At 40.3% G+C, this 20,021-nt stretch overlaps 1 protein-coding gene across 1 annotated transcript; it reads left to right on the top strand.

The window, feature by feature from the left end:
- The first annotated feature begins 6 nt into the window (after positions 1 to 6).
- Positions 7 to 18,693, top strand: GLOD4 (glyoxalase domain containing 4). Its single transcript, XM_049860024.1, has 9 exons — positions 7 to 160; positions 2,749 to 2,798; positions 3,334 to 3,454; positions 8,970 to 9,114; positions 13,366 to 13,502; positions 15,005 to 15,091; positions 15,351 to 15,464; positions 15,554 to 15,640; positions 18,088 to 18,693. The coding sequence occupies exons 1-9, from the start codon at positions 71 to 73 to the stop codon at positions 18,151 to 18,153; spliced, it is 897 nt and encodes a 298-aa protein (XP_049715981.1). The 5' UTR covers positions 7 to 70; the 3' UTR covers positions 18,154 to 18,693.
- Positions 18,694 to 20,021: the final 1,328 nt, after the last annotated feature.

Raw genomic sequence — 20,021 nt, 5'->3', positions numbered from 1 at the left:
ACAGTGACATCACAGGCCCGGCTGCGTCATCTGCCAGCGGTGCGGCGCTGTACGTGTGGTGGAGGGAGTCATGGCTGGTCGCCGGGCGCTGCACTTCGTGTTCAAAGTGGGAAACCGCTTCCAGACGACGCGTTTCTACCGTGATGTCCTTGGGATGAAGGTGCGGACGGGGGCCGGGAAGCGGCTGGCGCGTCCTGGGGACCCGGCGGCTGAGCGGCCGCTGTCTGAGCGAGCGGAGAGATGGGTGTGTCGTGAGCCTCAGGGTCGTGAGCCTCAGTGTGGAGAGCGTGGCCGAACTCTAGCACAGGACGCCCCACTGGCCCCCTTGAGTTTTTAGCGTCAGGAAGCGTTGCGAGTCGCTGGTTGAGTTCCATGGCCTTTGAAAGGGGGCTAACCTTTATTAGGTGCTAACTGTATGCCCGCCCACGTTCTTTCATTCAAGTATATTCACAGATATGTATTGAGCTCCTGCCCCTGATGAACTTACAGTCTAGTGGGAAAGACAGTAGACAAAAAGTTATATAAGGCTCTTCTAAGTAACAGTAGCTCAGTCTTTTCCTGTTTGGATCCTTTGGTTTTAGAAATCCACTATTCAAAGTTCAGCTTCTATCAGGGCTGGTTTGAAAGGTCTCTTTTGGATGACTCAGGTTCGCTCAGGCTCAGACTCTCAAAAGTTCAGATCTAAGTACGAGGTCAGAACCCATTCACCCTCCCACTCTCCAGCCTCCCGAAGCGGCCTCTCTCCAGTTGTGAGTCTGCAGGGACCCCTGAGCTGGAAAATGCAAGTGAAGGCTTCTGGGGAGCCCCTGGTCAGCTGGGAGATAGGGAACATACCAATAAAGAAAGACATTAGAGGCGCAGGAGTGCAAGTTAGTTTAGAAGATCGAGAGTGCAAAAGGGGTTATCTGAATTCATCGGTCTTGTTTTTTCTTTAAGTAACTAGGTGAAAATAAATATCTGTCCTCAATTAGATCTCATGGCCTGGGACGAAATGGGTGTGGGAGTTGGATTTGTATGTAACCATTATGGAAGGCAGAATTTGATAGATGATACCCAGAAACCCACAAAGCACTCCCTTACAGTTTCCTCCTTGTTCAAAGGGTTATTGTGAAGATTAAACAAGTTCTTATATGTAAAGTGCTAGTAAAGTCAGTATTTGACACATGTCATGTGTTATATGGGAGCCCCTGGGTGGCGCAAATGGTTAAGAGCTTGGCTACTAACCAAAGGTTGGTGGTTTGAACCCACCCAGAGGCACCTCAGAAGAAAGGCCTGGCAGTCCATTTCCCAAAGATTATTGCCATTGAAAACCCAATGGAGTGCAGTTCTACTCTGAAACACATGGGGTCATGAGTCACAACCTACATGAGACAACTTTGTTTTTTAATGTGTTATGTAAGTGTTATATAATGTGTTATTAAAAAAAAAAAAAACATAGCAGAGACATTTAGATATCTGCATATTCAAAGTTTGCTTCTACTGGGGCTGTTTTGGGTGACCTGGAGAGTCAGGAAATAATTTATGGAGATCTCTGAAGATAGGTAGGATTTCCAGGAGCCAAGATTAGAGGGAGAAGTTATACAGGAAAAACTGAATAGCCAAGGCAAAGATAAGACATGTTTGGGAAACACCACTGGTTTTATATGCCTTTAGCTTGGATCAGAAACCCTGGTGGCGTAGTGATTAAGTGCTACGGCTGCTAAGCAAGGGGTCAGCAGTTCAAATCCGCCAGGTGCTCCTTGGAAACTCTATGGGGCAGTTCTACTCTGTCCTGTAGGGTCGCTATGAGTCGGAATTGACACTGGGTTTTTTTGGGTTTAGCTTAGGTCATGTATAGTTGAAGTTGAGGAGGTGAAATTTTCAAGACAAGTAGTTTGAGACCGATTCTGATAGTATTTTGAATACTACGTAAAGGAATTTGAATTTCATGTCATAGTAGGAGCTCTCCCACGTTTTCGAATAGGGCAGTGATATAATCGAGCTGTATTTTAGGGACATAATTCTATGATGGTATTAAGGAAGGAGATCAGTTAAGATGATGTTTTATGGTCTATGAGAGAAATGATGGGAGCTTGAACTGGAGCAGTAGCTGAGGGAATCAAAAGGTAAAACAGAAAGTAACACACTGAGAGGCCTACTATATACTAGGTTCTGTTTTAGATGCTTTAAAAAAAAACAAAACCCATTGCCATCGAGTTGATTCCAACTCCTAGCGACCCTATAGGACAGACTAGAACTGCCCCATAGGGTTTCCAGGGAGCCCCTGGTGGATTCAAACTGCTGACCTTTAGGTTAGGAATTGTAGCTCTTAACCACTACACCCCCCCGCCCCCCCCAGGGTTTCCAGATGGTTTACTAAGTTATCCGTTTTCATAACATATTACTGAGACTGAGACTGAGATCCTAAGCAGCTTACTCAGGGTTACACAGCTACTAAATGACAGCCAGAATTCCAAATCAGATTTCTGTGATGCCGAAGGCCACGCTTGACCTACTACACAGCACTGCCTTCCATCTAAACAGATTTTACAGCTTGCTTGATTGCCTGACCCTTGGTGTCAAGCTGTTCTTCCTTACCTCTATTGCCTCTAGCCTGGGAAAGGTATAAAACTAATTTTCTTTTGGTTTGTTTATTTTATAAGTGAAGCTTACAAGTGATGATCTCTGTTTTTTACATTTCAGTTTGTGCTGAACATGCTGTGTGCAACACTAGTAAAACTTTACAATTTATTCTAATTCCCTTTCCAGATTCTGCGGCATGAGGAATTTGAAGAAGGCTGCAAAGCTTCCTGTAATGGGTATGACACCTGGTTTCTTAAAATCCCCTTTAGGCTCTGAATAACCCTGGAGAATCAGAAGGCAGTTTCTCAAAGTGAGTATAAGGCAGTAGAATCCTGAGGAGCAATAAATTAGGGCGGTGGCTTCAAGAACACAAAACATGCTGTGGATGAAACAATGTCTATTGAATATCTCTTAAGTTTTGTAGCCATGGCAGGCTGGAAAATTCCCAGGCAATTGCAGGTGTGTTGACTGATAAGCCAAAAAAATAAACGAAGGTCAGTTTGGAGAACTGTCTTGATAGGATTTTGTCTCTTGCTCTTTTAAAAGAAAAGGTAAATGAAACTAAACCTGGAGTAAGTTCCCTCAGGTGGTCTTTGAAGCTTGTAGTGAGGGGACCCACAAGCACTAAGAGGAAGCGCTGTCCACAGCTGCCGTGGGCACCATTTGAGGTCATCTCATCCTTACAGGGACTCAGAGGATGGGGGGGGGGGGGCCTGAGGCACATTCTGCCTGTGGCCACAGGGTTCGTTTACGGTGCTTTCATTTTTCTAGGCCTTACGATGGGAAATGGAGTAAAACCATGGTGGGATTTGGGCCTGAGGATGGTCATTTTGTCGCAGAGCTGACTTACAATTATGGCATCGGAGGCTACAGACTTGGCAATGACTTCATGGTGACTATCATTTTGTCCTAGCAGATTTTTGACTATACCTTCTGTGGAGATGACGGGTACAGCGTTAGGTGTGATGACAACTGAATTGGTGGTGTTTTGGTGCAGTTTAGTGATTGTTTTTATAATGTTTTCTCTTAGAAAAAAAGGACTGCTGGGCATCCCTAGCTGCTGGGCGTCCCTTGCTCAGTACGTCAGGGTGAAATGTCTTCTTCCAATGTATGGAGTCAAGCGTAAGCCTTGGCGACAGTGCTGAGGGACATGAGATTCCTCTTGGGGAATGGCTGAACTCCTGGGGGTGGGAAGGGGGTGGGGGTGGGTGCAGAGATGTTGGTGTGTTCAGGTCCTGATCACCATCCAGAGAATATTTTCTCTCTAGTGGACTGTTATGACATGCCTGGGCTGGGCTGTTATGACTAATCCCATCCAGAGAAAAGTCTGTGAAGGTTTTAAGGCTAAAAAGTAGTCGAAGGTATTATATGCATTGCACTCATTCATTAAAAAGTTATTGTACACCTATAATAATAATAATATCATTTATTGAGCAGTTACTGTGTGCTAGGTATAAGGTCACCAGGCCCAAGTACTTAGCGAGATAGGAGTAACTAATTTTTACTCAGAATCTACTGAGTAAAATCTGCTACATGCTAGATGTTTTACTTTGGGTGATTTGGACCTCTCTATCCCTGTAAAAAAAAAAAAAAAAAAAAAAATTTTTTTTTTTTTTATCCCTGTTACCTCATCTATAAAATGATAATGACTTCTATCTGGAAATGCCCTAATTTCACCATCATGTTTGAGAGACAGTTTTGCTGGATGTATAATTCTTGGCTGGCAATTTTTTTCCTTGAGGGCTTTCTATATATGTCATCCCGCTGCCTTCTTGCCTGCATGGTTTCTGCTGAGTAGTCAGAGCTTAGTCTTATTGACTCTCCTTTGTAAATCACTTTTCATTTATCCCTAGCCACTCATAAAATCCCCTCTTTATCATTGATTTTGGCAAGTTTTATTATAATGTCTTAGTGACTTTCTTCTGGGATCTACCTTGTGTGGGGCTCGATGAGCTTCTTGGATAGATATCTTCTCATCTTTCATGACATCAGGGAAGTTTTCTGCCAATAAATCTTCAACAATTCTCTCTGTGTTTTCTATTACACCTGTCCCCCTCCCCCCTTTCTGGTACTCCAACCACTCATAGGTTATTCCTCTTGATAGAATCCGACATAGTTCTTAGGGTGTCTTCATTTTTTTTTAATTCTTTTATCTGATTTTTCCTCAAATCAGTTGGTGTCAAGTGCTTTATCCTCAATCTCACTTATTCTGACTCCCATTGCCTCAATTCTGTTCTAATGACTTTCTATTGAGTTGTCTAACTTGGAAATTTTATTGTTAATCTTTTGAATTCCTGTTTGCTGTCTCTGTATGGATTCTTGCAACCTGTTAAATTTGTCCTTATGGTCTTGTATAACCTTCTTAAGTTCCTCCATTGCGTTATCTGTGTGTTCCTTGGTTCTGCATTTTGCCTGATCTCCTTCCTGATCTCTCGAAGAGCTCTGTATATTAATCTTTTGATTCTACCTCCAGTATTTTCAAAAACTTATCTTCCTTTAGAAGGTTTCTTGATTCTTTGTTTTGGGTGCTTGCTGAAGCCATCGTGGTCTACCTCTTTATGTGATTTGAGTTTTTTTTTTTTAATTGTGCTTTAAGTGAAAGTTTATAGTTCAAGTTAGTTTCTCATATAAAAATTTATACACACATTGTTATGTGACCCTAGTTGCTCTCCCTGTACTGTGATAGCACACTCCTCCTTATCCACCCTGTATTTCTCGTGTTCATTCAACCAGCTCCTGTCCCTTTCTGCCTTCTCATCTCGCCTCTAGACAGGAGCTGCCCATTTGGTCTCATGTATCTACTTGAGCTAAGAAGCACACACTTCGTAAGTATCATTTTATGTCTTATTGTCCAGTCTAATCTTTATCTGAAGAGTTGGCTTTAGGAATGGTTTTTGTTTGGGGCTAACAGAGTTTGGGGGCCACATCTTCTGGGGTCCCTCCAGTCTCAGTCTGACCATTTAATCAGGTCTTTTTACTTGAATTTGAGTTCTGCACCCCACTTTTCTCCTGCCGTGTCAGGGACTGTCGTGTTCCCTACCCTATCATTGGTGGTAGCCAGGCTCCGTCTAGTTCTTCTGGTCTCAGGCTGATGGAGTCTCTGGTTTATGTGGCCCTTTCTGTCTCTTAGGCTAATATTTTCCTTATGTCTTTGGTGTTCTTCATTCTCCTTTGCTCCAGGTGGGTTGGACCAATTGATGTATCTTAGATGCCCACTTGCTAGTATTTAAGACCCCAGATGCCACTCACTAAAATGGATTGCAAAACAATATCTTAATAAACTTTGTTATGCCAATTGACCTAGATGTCCCCTGAAACCATGGTCCCCAGACCCTTGCCCCCGCTACTCTGTCCCTCAGACTGGTTGTATTCAGGAAACTTCTTAGCTTTTGGTTTAGTCCAGTTGTGCTGACTTCCCCTGTATTGTGTGTTGTCCTTCCCTTCACCTAAGATAAGTCTTGTCTACTATCGAGTTAGTGAATATCCCTCTCCCTCCCTCCCCACCCTCATAACCATCAAAGAATGTTTTCTTCCGTGTTTAAACCTTTTATTGAGTTCTTGTAATAGTGATCTCGTACCATAGTTGTCCTTTTGTGACTGACTAATTTCACTCAGCATAATGCCTTCCAGATTCATCCATGTTATGAGATGTTTCGTGGATTTATCATTGTTCTTTATCGTTGTGTAGTATTCCATCGTGCGAATATACCATAATTTGTTTATCCACTCATCCATTGATGGGCACCTAGGTTGTTTCCAACTTTTTGCTGTTGTGAACAGTGCTGCAATGAATATGAGTGTGCATATTATGTGATGGGCCTTATTTCTCTAGGATATATGCCAAAGAGTGGGATTGGTGGATTGTATGGTACTTTTATTTCTAGCTTTTTAAGGAAGCTCCAAATTGATTTCCAAAATGGTTGTCCCATTTTACATTACCTTTAGCGGTGTATAAGTGTTCTAGTCTGCCTACAACCTCTCCAACATTTGTTGTGCTTTTTTGATTAATACTAGCCTTGTTGGTAAGATAATTATCTCATTGTAGTTTTTATTTGCATTTCTCTAATGCCTAATGATCATGAACATTTCCTCATGTATCTGTTAGCTGCCTGAATATCTTCTTTGGTGAAGCGCCTATTCATATCTTTTGCCCATTTTTTAATTGGGTTGTTTGTCTTTTTGTTGTTGAGGTTTTGCAGTATCTTGTGGATTTTAGAGATTAAATGCTGATTGGATTTGTCATAGCCACAAACTTTTTCCCAGTCTGTAGGTTGTCTTTTTACTCTTTTAGTGAAGTCTTTGGATGAGCCATAAGTGTTTGATTTTTAGGAGCTCCCCGTTATCTAGTTTCTCTTCTGGCGTTTGTGCGTTGGTAGTGATGTTTTATATTCTGTTTATGCCAAGTATTAGGGCTACTAGCATTGTCCCTATTTTTTCTCCATGGTCTTTATCGTTTTAGATTTTATATTTAGGTCTTTGATCCATTTTGAGTTAGTTTTTGGGCGTGGTGTGAGGTATGGGTCTTGTTTCATTTTTTTGCAGATGGATATCCAGTTCTGCCAGCACCGTTTGTTAAAGACTGTCTTTTCTCCAGTTAATGGACTTTAGGCTGTTGTCAAATATCAGTTGCTCATAGGTAGATGAATTTATGTCTAGATTCTCAATTCAATTCCATTGGTCTATGTATCTGTTGTCGTACTAATTCCAGGCTGTTTTGACCACTGTGGTGATATAATAGCTTCTAAAATCAGGTAGTATGAGGCTCCCACTTTGTTCTTCTTCTTCAGTAATGCTTTACTTATCCAGGGCCTCTTTCCTTTCCATATGAAGTTGGTGATTTGTTTCTCCATTTCATTAAAAAATGCCACTGGAATTTGGATCGGGATCGCCTTATATCTATAGATCACTTTGGGTAGAATAGACATGTCTGTTTAGATGTTTAAGAGCTGAGATAAAAACCGTAAGGTCCTTATCTAATCTTTCAAGTTGCTGTTGTCAATTCAGTCCCATATAGATAGATCTTAAAAGAGCATGATATTCAAGGCAGACATTCTTTACTAGTTAAGCTAAACTATTGTTTGGTTTTAAGACGACTTCAGGGGATAATTTTCATTTAAGGTTTAAAGATTATCTCAGGGCAGTAGTTTCAGGGGTTCATCCAGCCTCCATGGCTCTAGAAAGTCTGGATTCCATGAGAATTTTAAATTCCGTTCTGCCTTTTACCCCTTTTGGTCAGGATTTGTCTATAGAATCTTTGATCAAAATGTTTAGTAATGGTAGCTGGGCACCATACAGTTCTGGTCTTATGGCAATGGAGGCAACAATCTGAATGAGTTTTGAAGGAATAGCAGAAGTCCTTCCCCAAAGCCTCCTGGCTGACGTCTTGATTCTGGCCTTGTGAAACCCTGTGTAGAGAACTCAGTTGAGCCACATTGGACTTCTGACCTGCAGAACTGTGAATTAATAAATGGATGTTGTTTTAAGAGACCCACCCACCCACCCCCAAAAAAGTAGAATTTTAAAAATTGCTTTGATATGGAGAAGTCTATGCTGTGGTAACTCTCAGAAATAGAATTCAACCAAGACTTGGTGGAGAAGGTTCCCAGAGGAACCAAAGTCTAAGATAAGACCCAAATGATGAGTGGAAGTTAGTTAGGTGCAGGGGGAACTATTCGATGCAGGAGGAGTACCATGTATAAAAGGCTGGAAGCAAAAGAACAGGGAACCTGAAAACCGTTCATCTGGCTGGGGCCTAGAGTTTGAAGTGGGGAGATGTATAAAATCAGGCTAAAGAGAAGTATGTAAGAGCCACGTCTGTAGGAGTCTTGTATGTTGAGTTTGGAATTTATCTAGAGGTCAGTGAAGAGCTATCAAACACTTTTAAGCCTGGTATAAAGCGATCACGTGTCCTTCGGAGAGTTGACTCAGGCTGCAGCATGGATGATGTTTTGGCAAGACTGGAGGCACAAAGACTGTTTTCCAAGCTAGAGATGAGTCTGGCCTTATCACTTGAAAGCATAAGTACATATTTTTAGGTACTTTGATTAAATTTAAAGAATATTTTGATAGCAGAAATTGTTTAAAAATAAAAACAGAACATCTCACAGTATGGACTTTAGTTGGACAATGTAAGATCAGAATTTCTCTGGCTGGACCTTTAAAAATAAGGGATTGTCTTTGATATAAAATTAAACTTCCCTGACATTTTAATTTCTCTTCTACGATTTATGAATGTTTGGATCTTTGTGGGCAAAAAAATGTGTAACACGTATTTTAAAATCGCTAGAAGAAAATTTTGAATGCCAGTGAAAATTTAGGTGAATTGAGCTGAAGGCAGTGGGGTTTTGCTTCATCATCTTGCTCTGATTATATGCACTAACACTCGGTGATGTTATTGTCTGCCATAGGGTATCACCCTGGCTTCTAGCCAGGCTGTCAGCAATGCCAGGAACATGGAGTGGCCGCTCAGCGAAGTTGCAGAAGGTGTTTTTGAAACCGAGGCCCCAGGAGGATATAAATTCTATTTGCAGAATCGCGATCTCCCTCAGTCAGGTAATTATACTGGGACTAGTAGAAGACTTGCCTAAAGGCATTTTTGTTGGAAGGAGAGAGGGAGCCAGATTTTTTTCTCCTGTAGAGTCTTTTTATATTGAAATGACATGTCTTTCCAATGCCAGCGTTTCTGTCTGTTCTCTGAGAAATGATATTCTCATCTCAGAACTTTGGTGTATAACTATAGGGCATCTAGACGGTTCTACTGGTAATGTATCTGTTTAGGGTACTTTCAACTGTGAGTGACAGAAAACCCAACTCAAACTAGTTTAAACAGTAAGAAAATTTATTAGCTCATAGGTCAGGAATTCTGTGGTACGAAGGTCTCAAGGTTAGTTGACTCAGCAGTGACATGAAGAGCCCTTATCTTCTTTCTACGTTCCTAGAGCTAATTCCTTGTGGGTGTAGGAGGACTGCCAGTAGCAGTTAGGGCTGCATGCTCTCACATTCTCATCTGGTAGGAGAGAGAGAGACTGGCTTCCTGTTGCTCTCTTTGTAAAAGCAGAACAAAACTTTCCAGAATCTTCTACCAGACTTCCAGGTGAGATTCAATTCACTTTCCTGCATCTGAACCAACCCCTGGCAAGAGAATTAGGATTCTTCTGAGACCGGTCAGTCACACCCCTGGAGCTGAGGTCAGTTTTCCAAATAACAGTGCTGGTACTCAGAGAGTGAGAGATGGAAGGGAAGTCAGGAGGCCTCACTGGCTGCCACAGGTAACGGGCAGCTTGGCATTGCATGCTTTATTTACTGCAAGGGACCCTCGCCATAGGTGTATTTAATTCCCGCAAATTCTGCCGCCTGCCCTGCCAAAACAAAAATGAAAGAAGAGGAAAAAATACTGGTGAATAGCGAGGGCAGTTCTCCCCACCTTCTTCTTCAGTGAACACATGCCCCTAAGTGGACCTGAAGTGGAAGATGCATGTTCTCTTTCCTTCACTGGTTGGCCTAGGCCCCAAATGGCCCTCATGCTGAGTCCAACTTATTGCTACATCTTTTTCATCTGACGCTCAACGAAAGAAACGGCAATCCATTCCGGTATGGGAGCTTCATGGGACTTACTGACAGGTGGTATTTCTGTACTCTGCCAGCGATTTGAGGGATTTTTATGGTTATTTTTGTTCATGGGTAATAATTGCTTTATATATTGACTTTAAGACTTGACTCCTACAACTAACTCCACTGTATTTTTTTCCCCCTAGTTGGTGTTTAAATACTTAAAAGAGGAGGAGGGCATGGGAGTTACTGCTTAAGGGGTACTGAGTTTTTGTTTGGGGTGTGAAAAACTTTGGCAAACAGATAGTGGTGATGGTTGCAAAACATAGTGAATGTGATTAACGTCATTGAATTGTACCCTTAAAAATGGGAAATTTTTTTTGTTATATATATTTTACTACAATAAAATTTTTTTTAAGTACTTAAAACAGTAGTGAGCCCTACAAACTTGTCTTTTATCATCCTTAGGAATGATACTTTCATATGGGCAGTAATCTCTTAATGGTAATAACATAGTCAGGTCTTTCATTCCAGCTGTCATCTATTCTTCCTTTGAATCATTCACTCCAGTGTTGCTTTTGAAAGAAATGGGAAAAACTAAAATTGAGTCTGCCAGGCACAGGCACCTGTGAGGAATACCTTGCCTCAGTCATGGCACTGCTATTCCAGCAAACAGACCAAGGCAATGAAACTTCAAAAATGAATAGATCAGATTTATCAAATTGTCAGATTTAAGTTTGGAACAGGCCTTCAGAAAGTCTTTTTACAATATAAAAAGTTTCCAAGAATGTTAAGGGTTTTTAATATAACTTTTATTCTTTTCAGAGTCCTGGTGGCGCAGTGGCTGGGAGCTCGGCTGCTAACCCAAAGGTCAGCAGTTTGAATCCACAGGCCTTGGAAACCCTATGGGGCAGCTCTGCTCTGTCCTATAGGGTTGCTTTGAGTTGGAATTGACTCAGTGGCAATGGGTTTGGTTTTGGTTTCTTTTTACAAAATTAATTTTTTTTCTAGATAGATAAGCAAAGAAAATAGCACCCATGTATCCAGAGATAACCACTGCTAACATTGTCGAGTGTATCTATTCTGTCTTTTATCAAAAGAAATAAATACATAAATATATTCGTATTCCATTGTAGAGATTCTGTTGTATTGCCTTATAGGAGTGTAAACAATTCTCTCATGTTGCATAGTTCTGTTTTTCTAGTATTTCATTATTATGAACAAAACTGTGACGAATGTCTTTGTGATGAAAGCCCTTCATGTATCCACAATTATTTCATTAATTACTTTAGTTATTTCTTTAACTGTTCTTTGAAAAGCAACGTTCTTTTTTTTTTTAGTTTCATTTGTTGTTGCTGAGAATATATACAACGAACCGTACACCAGTTCAACAGGTTCTACATGTACAATTCAGTTACATTGGTCGTATTCTTTGAGTTGTGCAACTATCCTCACCCCCCTTTTTTGGGGTTGTTCCTCCCCCATTAACATAAACTCACTGCTTCCTAAGGTTGCATTCTGATCTCTTGAGTTGCTGTTGTTAATTTGATCCCATATAGATAGATCTTAAAAGAGCATAATGCTCAAGGCAGATAATTTTTACTAGTTAAGCTAAACTACTGTTTGGTTCTAAGAAGACTTCAGGGGATATTTTCAGTTTAAGGTTTAGAGATTATCCCAGGGCGATAGTTTCAGGGGTTCATCTAACCTTCATGGATCCAGAAAGCCTGGAGTCCATGAGAATTTGAAATTCTGTCCTGCATTTCCCCCTTTTTGATCAGGATTCTTTAGAACCTTTGATTAAAATGTTCAGTAATGGTAGCTGGGCACATTCCAGTTTTTATGGTCTCATGGCAAAGGAGGCAGTTGTTCATGGAGGCAATTAGCCACACATTCCATACCCTCTTCCTCTTCCTGACTCTCCTTCTTCCTCTGTTGCTCCAGGTGAATAGAGACCAGTTATTATCCTTGGATGGCCACTTGCAAGCTTTTAAGACCCCAGGCACTATGCAATGAACTAGGAGGTAGAACAGAAGCACTAAACATGTTAGTAGGCCAGTTAACTGGGATGTCCCATGAAACCATTGATCCTAAACCTCCAAACCATGAAACCAAATCCCATGAGGTTTTTGGTTGTACATGAGCAATCTCGGCAGCTACTGTTTTTTTTTGTTGTTGTTGTTGGTCATTGTTGTAAATACATTTATCACACAGTTTTGACAATTCAACTTTTTACAGGTGTACAATTTATTGGCAGCAACTACACTAATCAGCTGTGCAACCCTACCTGTAATCAACGCAATTTTTCTATCACTGTTAACCTCTTTCTCTTCTTTCCTGCCCCTGGTAGCCACTAATAAACTTTGTTCTGTATACATTTCCCTTTTCTTGTCTTTTTATATAAATGAGGTCATATAGTATCTGTTTTTGTGATTAATTTCATGGGATATTCATTTTTAAGGCTTTTGATACATTTTGTGAAATCGTTACCCAGAAATGTCCTGATTTACACTCTACTACTGTGTCTGGGTTTACTGTATAGATTATATATGATTGTGATTTGTCCCCTGCACTGTCATTAACACTGTGTTACTGTTAAAATTGTTTGCCCACCAGATAACAAAACATTTCATTTGAATTCTAATTTTCTTCCATTATTTGTGAGTTTAATGTTTTCTCATATTTCATTGACTATTGCAATTTCTTCTTTTGTGAATTACTGTTTTGTGCCTTTTTCCTATTTTCCTAGGATAGCCATCTTTTTCCTATTAACGTTTAAAGGCATATTAAGGACAGTCACTTTTTGTCATATATGTTGCAAAAAAATTTTCCTGCCTTGTTGTTTGCTCCTTAATTGTAGTTCATAAATTGAATTTTTTGTTGTTGTTCTCTAGGAGTTTCCAATTTTGTATACTTAACCTAGCAAACTTTTATCCTTTATGGTTTTTCTATCTTTGGAATCAGGTTTAGTGAAAAATTTTCCCCCACCCCAAAATTACATCAATAACCACCTGTTAATTTAGTGTTTTCATGTTTTAATTTTTTTAATTTAATCTTTTTATGTAACTTTTTGCACCAAATGATTAGTTGGTTATTGTAGTGTCATTTATTGAATAATGTGCCCTTTCCTACGGGTTTAAAATCCCCTTCTTGTCATAGCTAAGCTCTTACGTGCACTTGAGTCTATTCTGAACTTTCTATTCTGTCCCATTGAACTACCTTGTGTATTGTGCTGACTGTCTTACTACCCTGCAGATCCTGTATTAAAGGTAACTCTAGCAGTGTCTGATCTTCAGAAGTCGTTGAACTACTGGTCTAATCTACTGGGAATGAAAATTTATGAAAAAGATGAACAGAAGCAGAGGGCTTTGCTGGGCTATGCTGACAACCAAGTAAGCAATCTTATAGAGAAATAACTCATTAACTTTGAGTTTGACAAGGAGTCCTGGTGGCGAAGTGGTTAAGCAGTCAGCTGCCAGCTGAAAGATCAGCAGTTCAAATCCACCAGCCGCTCTGTGGGAGAAAGATATGCCAGCCTGCTTCCCTAAAGATTCACGGCCTTGGAAACCCTATGGCACAGTTCTACTCTGTCCTACAGGGTTGCTATAAGTCAGAATCGACTCAACAGCAGTGGGTTTGAGTTTGACTTACAAGTAAGCTTAACATGAAGGTCGTTCCCATAGTTTGTTCACAGTGACTCAATATTTATACAGATAAACAGAAAAAGATAAAAAATTACTGGTATTTGGGAATATATCCTTTCAGAAGTTGAATTGTAGAGTCAGATATAGACAAAATTTAATGCTGTAGTGATTTCATCATTTAAAAAAAAAAATGTAACCTGGCATTTGAGCACAATTTAGCCTTTCCACTTTGGCCCAGCCCTTCTACTCGTAGGAATGTATTTATGGACGTACTCGTACATGTGCTAAGGAATGTATTTATGGACGTACTCGTACATGTGCTAAGGAATGTATTTATGGACGTACTCGTACATGTGCTAAGGAATGTATTTATGGACGTACTCGTACATGTGCTAAGGAATGTATTTATGGACGTACTCGTACATGTGCTAAGGAATGTATTTATGGACGTACTCGTACATGTGCTAAGGAATGTATTTATGGACGTACTCGTACATGTGCTAAGGAATGTATTTATGGACGTACTCGTACATGTGCTAAGGAATGTATTTATGGACGTACTCGTACATGTGCTAAGGAATGTATTTATGGACGTACTCGTACATGTGCTAAGGAATGTATTTATGGACGTACTCGTACATGTGCTGCACAGAGAAATGTGTACAGAAGTTACCTGTGGCAGCACTGTTTGTAACAGCAAGTATTAGAAACAACCTAGTGTCCTGTGGATTAGAGAAATAGTTTATAGCTGATTCGTAGAATGCTGTCAGAAAGAATGAGAAAAGACTTTATACACTGATATGGAAATGTTAAGTGGAGAAAAACGAAGGACAGAATAATGTACAAATGATGTGTGTGTGTGAGAGAGAGAGATAGTGAGAATATGAATGTGTCTTGAAGGGTACACACACTGTCAACTGGTCACCTCTGGCCTGAGAGTAGGAGGGAGATTTAGTGCTTACTTTATTTCTTTAGTACTGCTTGGATTTTTTTTTTTACCACATACCTATACCAAAAAAGAAAAAGAAAAACCCATTGCCTTGAGTCAATTCTGACTCATAGCCACCCTATAGGACAGAGTAGAACTGCCCAATAGAGGTTCCAAGGAGTACCTGGTGATTTCAAACTGCTGACCTGGCTAGCAGCTGTAGCTCTTAACCAGTACACCACCAGGGTTTCACATGCATGTATAACCTGTCCCAAAATATAAATTAAAAATAAATAAATAAACCCACTTTATTTCCTTTCAGTGTAAGCTGGAGCTACAGGGTATCAAGGGTACGGTTGATCACGCAGCAGCTTTTGGAAGAATTGCCTTTTCTTGCCCCAAAAAAGAGGTAACGTTTACCACTAGATCTTTTGTTATAAGTTTTGTGACTAGCTAGTTCAACCCAGCTCAGAGCCTTGGCCCTCCCTTCTTCAGGTTCATTCTGATTGTGGCTTTGGATCAAGTTCAGTAGTTGTCCCGAGAGTGGCTGAGATAATAAAATCAAACAAGTGGTGCCTTGGTTCTTTCTGTTTGAGCTGATAACTCCTTCAGGGCTAATGAGGACCATGCCTGACCTTAGCTCACTTTGCTTTTATGTTTTCCTCAAGTTGCCAGACATAGAAGACTTGATGAAAAGGGAGAACCAGAAGATTCTGACTCCCCTGGTGAGCCTGGATACCCCAGGGAAAGCAACAGTACAAGTGGTCATTCTGGCAGACCCTGTAAGTATTACTCAGGACCAGTACAGGCTGCCCTGGGACTTTCTTTCTGAGGTGTCTTTTTGCCAATTTTTTTTTCTCTATTGGTATAGGATGGACATGAAATTTGCTTTGTGGGGGATGAAGCATTTCGAGAACTTTCCAAGATGGATCCAGAGGGAAGCAAATTGTTGGATGATGTAAGTCTCATTTCCAAATTTACATCAGGGAAGGGCCAGAGCAACAGATTCTAGGTTCTCGTTGTCAGATCCATGTGCTTTTGCTGTTGGGGTGACTTTTGAGCCAGGGACCTATGTCTCCATTGCCACCTATATGATCCCTTATCTGGGCTCAGCATTTGTGCCTTCCCATTACAACAGGCTGCACTGGGGAGCCACTGCCCCTGTATATACCATTATTCTGCTCAGTGAATGGAAATGCCTAGATCCCACCCCCCTCACTTCCTTAGCTCTTTTGGTTTTCTCGTCTCCATTCTGCAGCATCAGTCTCTCCCATTCCAGTGAGCTGTTCTCATCAGTACACAAGCAAGCTCTAGTATCTCCCCATCTTTTAAAACCCTGTTATTGACTTCACATCCCCTTTCCATTCACCTTTAAAGCCAGATTTCTCAAAACAAAAACAAAAACAGTCTCCACACCTGTTTCCACTTCTTACCTCCTATTTACATTCCATCCTTTTCTCAACTGGCTCCTGCCACTCAGTGTAATGGCTCTTGTTCAAGTCTTGCCAAATCCAGCCACTGCTTTTCTGTTTTCCTCAAATTGGATTTTTTAGCAGCTTTCAAAGCTATTATTATTATTGTCTCCCCAGCTTCCAGCACTGATGTAACATGTAGCAAGCATTCATTGAGTACTTCATTGAATAATTAAAGGAATGAATCAGTCAGTGAAGCAGTATGTCCGTTACCCAGTCATTCAAGCCAGAATCCTGAGTCAGTTTTTTTTTTTTAAAAAAAACATTGAATATACTTCTAAATTTTAGAATAGTTTTAATTAAAGTTACACAGGCAGTTTCTCCTCATCCTTAAATTCTGTTAGCTTTTAGTCACCAAGAGCTATGAGCTCTCCCTCCGAGATCTCTTCTGTCTCTCTACTTTCCTTTAGACCCTCACCATCAACTGTAATACTGTGGCAAAGCACCCTGCCGCCTTCCAGTCAGCCCCCCTCCCTGCTGCCAGCATTAGGTTTCCAGAGCATAAATCCAGAAATTTTCAGAACTGTTTAATCCTGTGATAGCTCTGTACTGCCTCCAAGATCTATTCCAAACTCTTTGACAGAGCAGTGTAAAATGTGTATTCCTTCCCTCCTCTCCAGTCTTCTGTGCTGCCTCTCCTACCTAACCCACACCCCATCCTGTGATAGAAACAGTGAACTGTTTATGTTAACTAAAATATATCTTTCTGCCTCCACCCAAATTTTTTTTTCCTCCCCTCTTCTGCAACTTGTCTTTCAAGATTCAGGAGCTTTTTTGAATTCTCCAAACCAGAGTTCTTTTTATGGCTCCTGAAAGACAGAAACATCTGTATCTTGGTGGGTTTTTTGTGTTTTTTTTTTAAGCTTATCTTTGATTTTTAAAGGCCTTTTATTTTCATCAAAATAAAAAATTAGATAGTACTAAGTTTTTATAGAAATGAAATACAACATTGTCTCGCTCTATCTTTGAGTCCCACTGCCCAGAGGTAACCATGTTCCTCTGTCTCTTCTGGTATTTCCCTTACTGTTTCTAAATAAAATATACATGTATTGCCATTATCTGATTTTCAGTTGCAGACATCATTGTTGACTTCAGGCTGGAAGTAGATAAGTGTTCTGACACTAGTCCTCCAACCCAGTCACTTGCTCCTTTCCTTTCAGCCTGATGTCACTTTGTTCACGGCTCTAGTTTTGCACATGCTCAAAGATGCACACACGTAGACGGTCACACAAAGTAGTGGTTTCCACATCTGAGTCCTCAGCTACTCTATATACTTCTCAAAGCTTCAGCCTACATCTTTACTGCACACCTGCACCCAGCTTAGTACCTAGCTCATAACGGAAACTTTCGTTTTTTTAAGTGTATCTATACTTGCTTTTTGACTGGGCAAATGAATGGCTATCCTTCCCAAAGAGCTATTTAGTATATGCTTTTTTTTTGGTTGTGTTGGACAGAAAGTTTTAAGACACATAGGTTCCAAGCCTGGGCCCTCTGCAAGCTCCTCTCCATGGACTCAACCCTATGGGATAATAGGGTAACATAACTCTTGTGGGAAAATAAATATTATTATTAACAAGGCTTCGTTTTTAATTATGGGGTCAAACTAACCAAACAGTATTTACATCAGTGGAATGGGGTGGGAGGAGGCCGAAGAGCCAAAAGGTCAAATAGCTTTTCATATTTGGTGTCATCAGGCTGAGTCTCAGGAGTACTGAAGATTCTGGAGAGCCTGCCGAGATGCCAGGTGGCAGCATTTTCTGTTCTACCAACAACCCCACAGCCTGGCATGCTGAGCCCCTGCTCTAGCCAATCAGAGCAGTTGAACTCTTGAAATGTTCATTTCTTGCTTGTGAACAGTGCAGTTGGGTATAAAGTGGGCTATTCTCTTTTGCTTTACAGACTTAGAATATATATTCCAATTCTCTTTCTATAGGCAATGGCGGCAGATAAAAGTGATGAGTGGTTTGCTAAACGAAATATACCAAAGGCTTCAGGTTAACGGAAGACCTCACTTGGAAATAAGCATTTGTGACTTCAGCACCCGTGAGCCTGATGCGTCCATTCATGATAAACGCCCTTGCAACTTGGTTGTTTCCTGTACAGGCTAGGAGGCCAGCGTGATGAAGATTTGTGATTTCTAATCTTTGAGAGCTCTGATATGTTACAGATATGAAATCCTGTTATTATTGGTCCAAGTAGAGGTGAACTCTTGCTGTAATCTGCTCTGTCACGGGAATGACACATTCTGTGTGCAACTGTATTAATAACAAATTCTTTTCCCAATATGGGACAGCTGTATGGGATATTACCCTTGGTTGGGGATAGAGGGAATTTTGATGACCTATGAGTGGTGTAAAATTTATGAAAGCACAACTACTCAAATAAACTCTAATCAATCGTTTGTAACAGTAATATTCCCTGCACCTGATAAGGAATCATTACTATTACGCCATCCCAGTGTCTTACTCTGTCAGGTCTTGACATTTAAACAGTGTTAATGTTCCTTGGATGGACCAAAAGATTTGGTTACTTGGCACCCTCGTCATCATCCTTGCTATTTTAAATTTTGAGGAAACAGAGAAGACAGACAGGAAGGGTTTAATGTGCTGAGTGTTGCCACATTCTGGCTCTGTGTTAGTTTCTTTTAATGTTTTCTTGTAGTTTTCTCTTTGGTTCTTTAGAACAAGTAGGTTTTAATCCCTGAAAACAATTATATTGAGTATATCCATTATTAAATTTTTTTGTGTATGTGCTTCTGGTATCAAGCTGTTATACCAGTCTTTGAGAATTTGAGACTTATTGTTTAAAGTGGTAACAGGTTCCAATTTTAGGGAAAAAACTGAAGAGAATTGACCCAGAGAATACAACTTTCAGACTAACATAAAATTACTCCTAGCTTCAGCAGTTCTCCCTTGCTGGCAGGGTAGGGCGTGGAAATTTCTGGGTGAGTTTCAGCACACCTTGTTATAACAGTAACCGTACCTTCACTGAGAGAAAAGAATCCTCATCCTGCTCCAAAACACTTCTCATTCAACTTCAATTTAAATTCTCTAAGGGAAGCAGTTAGGAGTTTCGGAGGAAGCCAAACCCAGTTATATATGCCCCTCCTCTAAGTAATTAGTTCACTTTTGTATACGTGGGCAAATTATATGAATTTTGGCTAATCGGGTAAGCTTCTTGGTGTTCCTTTATACTATGATTTGTGAATTCTCAGATTTTCTATTAGATTAAGTAATGCTGGAGGTTTACCTCTAGTAATACTGTCCTTATGGGGGGGAAAAAAAGGAAACAAATTTTTCCAATGTACTACGCTACTGTGTCATGTGGACTTGTAAGTTTGTTAAAATAAGTGGTTTATGTAAGTACTGAATGACTAAAGAACACATACTAAATTCTGTATCTGTCGTATCTTTTATTTTAACACACCAAAAAATTTTTTCTCCTAAATATCCAGCCACACATGATAGAGGGCACCATGCATGATAGAAGTTAATGCCACTGTCCACCTGGCACATTTTGGTCTTTTGATATCAGCCTCCTTTTATTTAGCTCGTTGCCCACCTTTTCTTCCCTTGTTGCAATCTTTAGTATTTTATTCTTCCTAAAACCATTTAGTGTACAGCTTGGGACTTTTACCAAAGAATCCAGAAGTTTGACTTCTGCACAGTTCGTCTGCTATTAAAGCAAAAGTTACAATTACTTTCCCACTTCTGGGGATGGTGTAATCAATTAGAAAAGGTTATAAGAAGATGGTTTTGCCCAGGCTACTGTTCTAAGCCGATGAAGTTGGAAAGCTCTTTTGTTTCTCTAGAGTTACATTTTCAGAGTAGTAATTTTGTTACTTTAATTGAGAGGTTTTGAAGTCCT

Source organism: Elephas maximus, chromosome 19 (genome assembly GCF_024166365.1).
Source record: "Elephas maximus indicus isolate mEleMax1 chromosome 19, mEleMax1 primary haplotype, whole genome shotgun sequence".
In the NCBI taxonomy this organism is placed as follows: Eukaryota; Metazoa; Chordata; class Mammalia; order Proboscidea; family Elephantidae; genus Elephas; species Elephas maximus.
This window is presented reverse-complemented; position numbering and strand designations above follow the sequence as displayed.